This window comes from Sinocyclocheilus anshuiensis, unplaced genomic scaffold (genome assembly GCF_001515605.1).
Source record: "Sinocyclocheilus anshuiensis isolate Anshui unplaced genomic scaffold, SAMN03320099.WGS_v1.1 scaffold659, whole genome shotgun sequence".
In the NCBI taxonomy this organism is placed as follows: Eukaryota; Metazoa; Chordata; class Actinopteri; order Cypriniformes; family Cyprinidae; genus Sinocyclocheilus; species Sinocyclocheilus anshuiensis.
In genome coordinates this window covers 1,523,061-1,531,266 of record NW_015549698.1, presented here as the reverse complement: position 1 = coordinate 1,531,266, position 8,206 = coordinate 1,523,061, and the positions used below count along the sequence as shown (strand labels likewise).

General features: G+C 37.7%; 1 protein-coding gene across 1 annotated transcript in view; it reads right to left on the bottom strand.

Moving 5' to 3' along the window:
* LOC107660539 (laminin subunit alpha-2-like) overlaps positions 1-8,206 on the bottom strand; it is a 244,459-nt gene that overhangs the window by 136,741 nt on the left and 99,512 nt on the right. The window contains 1 exon segment of the mRNA XM_016449859.1: positions 4,524-4,613. Coding sequence (XP_016305345.1) covers positions 4,524-4,613 — 90 coding nt within the window.

The window sequence follows — 8,206 nt, the reverse complement described above, 5'->3', positions numbered from 1 at the left end:
CTCGGGGGCAGACTCGTGGACAGGAGAAGCCTCTGGGGCAGACTCGTGGACAGGAGAAGCCTCTGGGGCAGACTCGTGGACAGGAGAGGCTTCAGGAGCAAATTCATGGAGAGGCCTCTGGAGAGCAGTGTGCAGCCCACATGCTCAAAATGGTGATCGCCATTACAGGAAGGGCAGCAGAGGGTGGAAGGACCTCTAAGATGGCTGGGCTTGAGAGCGCTGACGTCACCGGGATGCCTGCAGCTCTCACCGACATCAGTGGTAAGTCCATCACACTAGCTATCAGTCTTTTCAGTCTTGGCCCAAGCTACGCATATGCGGGAGCTTGGGTACTATAGCCCCCCAAAAAAAATCCTTAGGGGAAACTTTGGTGACAGCCGTGACATGGTGAGGCTCAGGCGTGTCGGCCATCTTGCGATGAGGCTCAGGCATGGCGGCCATCTTGCGATGAGGCTCAGGCGTGGCGGCCATCTTGGCCGGGGAATCAGGCATGGCGGTCATCTTGGCCGGGGGATCAGGCTTAACGTGAGCAGACTCTGAAATGGCGGCCATGTCGTGACGAGACTCTGGACGATCAGTTGAGACGTGATGAGACTCTGGACGATCAGCTGAGACGTGACGAGACTCTAGAATGGTGGCCATTTTCCGAAGAGACTCTTGAGTGGTGGCCTTCTTGCAACGAAGCTCTTGAATGGCAGCCATGTTGTAAAGAATCTCTTGTAGTAGACATGACGTTAGCAGGCTTTGGCTTGGCAGGCATGACGTGAGCTGGCTCTGGAGTAACTGGCATGACGTGAACAACACCAGACAAGACAGTCGGGAAGTGAGTAGGCTCTGGTGCAGAGGGTACAGCACAGTTGCGGGGCTCCTCATCCGCAATTCCCACAGTAAGAGGTGACCCAGCCAACAACAGAACAAAGTCAATATATCTTTCCAATGACCAACAAATAGTTCCCCCTGGCAAACTTGAACGAAGCGGTTCATCGACACCAAAACGAAAAATGTATTTGAGGGTCACGTCATTAAAATCCACAAAGTGACATACCTCACAAAAATCGGCCACATACTCCTCTATAGCCCGGCCGCCCTGACGCAGGCAGAGGAGACGTGAAACTGGTGGGTTCATAGTGCTGGTCGAGTATTCTGTAGTGAATCAGTCCACTGAAGGTGAGCATAGTGAAGAACCCATGTGCAGTTTATTTACAGGTGATCCAAACAATAATCCGAGACTTGACTTGACATGAACAGACTTGACTAGATTTTCATAAGGAACTTAAATCCTATCTGGACACTCTCCTTACATCCAGCAACTCCAAAGCCCTTAAAACTGTCTCATTGTGTCATTTGTACGATATTTTCCTGATTTTGTAACCTGCATTTGTACTCTCAATTGTATGTACCCCTGGCATTGATGGTGTATGTTCTTAGCAATGCAATAAAAATAAAAAATAAAAAAGTCTAACCGGCATGCACTGCTTCAAGTCAGCCGCCGATCGGTCTGCGCAGCGCTGAATGAAGTCGAACGCACCTAATGGCAACATGAGGGTCACATGACAAGAATCAACCAATGAGAGACAGGACACATGACTAAGACAACGAATGATAACATGACACATGAACCAAAGAAACAATTAGAACATAACACACAGACACAAGGGTAGCAAATGACATGATCACATGTGGGGCAAGGAACACATGACAAACCAGGAAATTAAACTAAGAGCATGAATACAAAGCAAAAGACATGAACACCAAAACAAACCCTGACAACCTGTGAGGTGGATGGATTATCTCTGCAAAGGAGAAGTGCTCACTAACACAGATTTAGACAGATTTGTGAACAATTTTTGAGAGAAATAGGCCTTTTGTGTACATAGAAAAAGTCTTAGATCTTTGAGTTCAGCTCATGCGTAGCAGATCTATTCCGCCAAGACCAAATACATTAACATTGTCATATCCATCACCATGCTAAAATGTTCCGAGAGTTGTCATGATTGAACTATAATAATGCTGTCATAATCATTTCAGTCAGGAGTTTAAAGGTTGGTTGAAGCTGTACTCTGCAGGACCGGAGCTCAATAATCCTGATTTAGATGTGGCTGAGTCTAAAAAGAAAATTCTGCCCAAAGCTTGAATAAACCAACATGAATAAACCAAATATTAGGAGAGTGCTTTTCCGCTGAGACTAAATAAAGGAGAATACACCATGTGTCAGCTGAGCTAAGTAGACACAAATTACACAAAGAGGTATGTGGAGCGTGCTTTTACACACATGCAGACGTAAACGCTCCTGCAAGCTCGTGAAAAAGCTCACGCAAACACAAACACAGCTGCGCGACACCACAAACACACGCATTCACACTCACAAACAAACACAATCGCAGACATAAACAGCTGCACATCTACACTATGATTCATCTGAATGATTCAGATGGCACGCTGAGCTCTGAGACGCACACACAGCGGATAGTGAAGGGATCTCTGGGTAAAGGTGAGGTCGTTTAGTGTGTAAGAACACACAGATACAGTACAAACCCTGCGGTTCGGACTCTCTCATGTGCTGCGTTTCAAAGCATCCGAAGCCCAAATGAAATACTGCCTTCTTTTATATTAGGACATATTCTGCACAAAAATGCATTCATTTGATATGCTGTTGACATATTACAGTAATTCTTTACATTTTAATATTTTTGTTTTGTTTGTTTTTTGCAGAAATTACATCTAGTACATGTGTGTCCCTTTCCTTTAGGCATTTCTACACAAGGTTACAGTACAATGATTGACTGTTTAGGCAAACAGCATATACAAGTTTATTAATGTTGTTTACATTTTTTTTATTTTTATTTTTTTACAAAAAAAAAGTTTAATTAAAAATATTGCAGCAATTAGGTGGCCAAGCAGCTGCAGGTATACAGTAAGTTATTCATGATCCAAAGAACACAAGGACAGCAGAACTTTTCTGAGGTTATCAGCAGTTTAACCCTAATTTACAACTCTGTCCCACAAAGTTTACCATGACCCTCGGGACAATCCCAAAGTCTCCTATTAATGTTCACTATAATAAGTAAATTCTTGGATGAGGTCTCACAATGGCTAACTAAATCCTGTTTGCATCTGTATGTCAAGAAAACTGTAAGCATGCTTTTTTCTTTTTTACAGAAAGGGTAAAGTTTCACGCTAAAGCAGAAGTACGTGTCCAAGGACAGAAATTAATTTCAATATTTAGGAATACCAATTCTCAGTTTTCTTTTTAAGGTGAAGAAAGTGGTTAATAGAATGACATTTAATTTAGCCAATTTTAGGTTAATTAGAAGCAGCTTAACCTAAGAGGCTGTGATGTTATTAATGAAAGCTATGATTCTGCCGCATACACATATTGTATGTCTACTTGTACACGAACATGCAAGTCTGATCTTGAGACTGTTGAAACTATTTATAAGCAAGCTCTTATGAATTAGATAAAAAGCTAATTAGTTTCCATTATTGTGGTATTTTAGTTATGTATTATTTTTTCAAGCTGATAACACATGATAAAATTTGCTGATTTATTGTTGCTGTTGTTGTTAAGATTCAGATTTTGCTTCATATTAAGGAGTGCATAAATCAGATATGAGGAAGGAACACAAGAGCAAAAGAAAAAGTACTTTTAGTCAGTTATCATTTGCCTTTAAAATAACTCATGACTGGAATAGACCTCCGATAGATTTAAAACGTATAAAAAGTCATAGTGGTTACAAACAAGCAAGCAAGCAAACAAACAAACAAACAGATAAATAAATAAATACAGTCAAATTAAAATTGTGAACATATCTAGGAATTAAATTAAATTAAATTAAATTACATTAAATTAAATTAAATTAAATGTATTTTATTTTATTTTATTTTAATTTAAAATTAAATTAAATTATTAATTTAATTGAAAATTACATTTAATTTAATTGAATTCAATAATAATTTAATTTTATATTAAATAGTTTAATTTTATATTAAATAATTGAATTGAATTGAATTGAATTGAATTGAATCCTTAGATATGTTCACAATTTTAATTTGACCTTATTTATTTATTTATCTGTTTGTTTGTTTGTTTGCTTGCTTGCTTGCTTGTTTGTAACTATGACTTTTTATACGTTTTAATTCTAATTCTATAAATAATAAATTAAATTAATGAGTAAATTGGCAAGGCACAGCATCACTTTCTGACTGGTCTCTTCACAGCCAAATCTGTCTGCAGGAAAACCATTCAGAAAATCAAAAAAATCTGCTTATGAACTTCTGACCGGCAGATATTCGGACCAAGATTCAGAAGAGGTCAAGTAAAAGCTGTAGGATGAGTTCAAAAAACAGTTTTCAATTAAATTGTTGGAGAGAAAAATTGAGTTTCGTTTCAAGGCCTAAAGGTTGAGAGAGTCCGCCTGCATGTTTCACGATGAATCACAACAGCACAGAGTTTAAAGAAACCATTCGTTCGCCTTGATCCTATCAAACTCAGTGTGCACGTGTTTGTGATTGTGCAGACGTACCTCTACGATGACATCAGGAGCGCTGATGATGGGAACGGGGTTGTCTTTGCTCTCTGTGTCATAAGAGAGCGAGCCTCCGTACGCCAAGAGCTGCAAACGCAAACACACACAAACAGCAGCGAGGGTCAGCAACCGTGTCTGCTTTCAAGAAGAGGTCAAAAACAAGTTCAACATGCAGTGATTATTGATGAAGCCACACACACACACCTCTGCCTCTCTGAATTAAGCCAAGTGTTATTGAGTAATGTTACGCTGCAGGGCAAATCAGTGCGGTTAAATCAGACCAGCACACTGGGGGAGGAACTCCAGCAGGGAGAACTACACTTCACCGTGTGCTTTCTGCATCCAGTGCTGGCTTTCTACACACACAGACACACACACACACACACACACACGCATGCATACTCCTACACTTCACATCTCCCAAGACTGGCTTGGGTTTTACTGCAGCGGCCTTTGAGTGCAGCATTCACATCCAAACCAAACATCGTCCCACTTTCATATGTTCTGACTGCTCATGTCTAAAGGAAAGAGGAGAGACATTTTTCTCCTGACCAACACGTGAAAAACTATTGATTTTTCAGCACTGCGGCTGTCCGGCAAGACTGAAATGACATTTGGGCGAATCGGTCAAGAAATGCCACATTTCATGCCAAAATCAATAGAAACAATATGAAATTATGTTTGGCTTACACAAAATTAAGCCTTATTTAAAGGGTTAGTTCACCCAAAAATGAAAATGATGCTGTGTTTTACTCACCCCCGAGGCATCCTAGGTGTACGTGACTTTCTTCTTTCAGACGAATCCAGTCGGAGTTATATTAAAAATTGTCCTGGCTATTCCAAGCTCTATCATTGCAGTCAGCGGGTGTTGAAGTGCTTCAGTCCAAAAGAAGTTAAATAAAAAGTGCCCATCCATAAAAAAAATGTCTCACACGACTCCGGGGGGTGAACAAAGGCCTCCTGTAGCGAATCGATGCGTTTTTGTAAGAAAAATATCCATATTCAAAACGTAATAATCAATTTAATGTAGCTTGCGCTCACTGTTGTAAACAGAAGCAGTTCCGGGCGGATGACGTAGGATGTCGGCATTGTGCATGCGCCGCTCAGAAACTAAGGAAGGAAACTTTGCTTCCTTTGCTCTTTTAAATATGGATATTTTTCTTACAAAAACGCATCGATTCGCTACAGAAGGTCTTTGTTCACCCCCCGGAGCCGTGTGAGAAATTTTTTTATGGATGGGTGATTTTTATTTAACTTCTTTTGGACTGATGCATGCAACATCCGCTGACTACAATGATAGAGCTTGGAATAGCCAGGACAATTTAATCTAATGCCGACTGGATTCGTCTGAAAGAAGAAAGTCATATACACCTAGGATGCCTCGGGGGTGAGTAAAACACAGCCTAATTTTCATTTTTGGGTGAACTAACCCTTTAAAGACCATTAAGATTGTGTCATTATTTTCAGGACAATTAAGTGCTATTTCTCCCGAATTCTCATTAATGCAAGTAGATACACATTCTGTCTGTTACTGATTCCAAATTACATGACAAAAATTGTAGTTAGTAATGTAATCCATTTTAGGTAAGATAATCAGACTACTTTTAGATTACTTTTGACCAAACTTGTTTATCACATTGATTTAAATAGGATAATCTTGTACCATATTGACATACAAATACAAAGAGTAAGAAAATATATATTGTTTGCTGTTATCAACAACATGAAGTGCATTAACCATTATAATACATCAAGGTCTCCCAATCTGGGTTTGTGAAAGAACTGCAGGGGGTTTATGAGTTGAATGATAAGCTTATAATTAATTAAATCATAAAAATGTTAAATTAAAACAAATAATTTTAAAATGAATCAAAATAAAACACTAAGTGAAAAAATGAAATATTTTATTTGTTTACCTGCATGTCACGTGACCACGTCAGATATCCAATGAACATGCAAATTGTTAAAATATTTATTTTAAAATCTCAGGGGTACTTCAACTAAAAATGCGTTAGGTGAAAGAGGACCAGATGACAAAAAATTTGTGAATTTGTGCATTTTAATGTGTTCAAATGCTTTCCAAATGAATACATGGTAAATTAACCGATAATTCAAATAAAAATGAAAGTGTTCATCAGTAGCTGATGCAATGTTGAAATGGTTTTTGTAAATCCAGTGCTCAAATGCTGTGTAGCACCTGACTAATGACTGACCTCTGTGTGAATCTCCACAAAACCTGAAGACTTTCTGAGTTTATATAAGCGCTAGGCTTTTAGAAAGGACATTTTAAAAGATTTTAAAAGATATTGCTATTGTGTAAAAAGTAAAAAAGTAACTGTAGTCTGAGTACGAGTATCTTAAAGGTCTTGAAGGTGGATATTAAGGTTTGCTGTCACTTTACCGCAGTAGTTCTGTGTTGTTTGGACACAATCCCTCTTAGTAATCGATGGTCCTTATCATTCACTATTCATCTTCACTGATAAAGTCTTGTCATGCTTTGTGTTTGCAGTCATGATCATGAAGACTGTTGTGCTTAAAACACCAAACAAATGGGCCATAAAGGTTACAGATATTGCTGCTAAGCAGGCTTCCTTTAGGCTTGTACTAAACACAGCTCAACACATATTTCACTAGACTGTTTTATGAACTAGAGGATACAGACATTAAAAAAAGAAGTAAAAGATAATTGCAACATTGTTTATTTATTTACTGTAGCCTACACAAATTATATTAGTCCGTATAATAATGGGTGTTCACGCTATCTTTATAACTTTCAGCCTGAGCTCCAGTTTCGTGTTCATGGACTTATAGTTTGTGTGTTCCTGTTTCCTTTGCTATAATCACTTGTTTGATTCCATAGTTATTAATTATCATCATCACTTGTGTCTTGTTTAGTTGCCAATTAGCTAATCACCCTTGCATATTTAACCATATTTAATACTTTGCAGTTTTATATGCATATTTAAAACTTTGCGGTTGTGAAACCCCAAAAAGGGTCCATATTTTATTTGTGAACTATGTTTTTTAGTTCACACAGAGACGTTCACACTGTTTTCAAAAACTTGCATTTTAAAACTTGTTTAGAGCAGCCAAATGCATAAAAGTTTTTCATTTTTAGTTGAAAACATTATCGTGTAAACACCCCTAAGTTACTGTCTATGCACAGAGCTGGGTAGATTACTTACAAATGTAGTCTGTTACTGATTCCAAACTACATGACAAAAATAGTAGTTATAATGTAATCCATTACATTACACATTTTAGCTAATATAAACGGACTACCTTTTGATTACTCTTAGATTACTTTTGAGCTAGTAAATAGTTTATCACATTGATTTAAAAAGGATGATCTTGTACCATATTGATATAAAAATGCAAAGAGAAAGAACATATATTACATTTGTTGTTATTAACAACATGACGTGCATTACTAGGTTTGTGAGTTTAATTGTTTGCTAGTTTAATGAAATCTAATAATTAATTAAATCAAATGTCAAATTAAAATAAATGATTTTATATAAATTATTTGTTTACCTGCATGTCATGTGACCATTAACCAGTGTGATACTTTATTATTACTAAATTGTTCATTAAATTATTAATTAATTTATTACTTTAAAATCTCAGGGTACTTCAAGTAAATATATTAGGTGAAAGAGGTTTGGCATAAAAAAAAATGA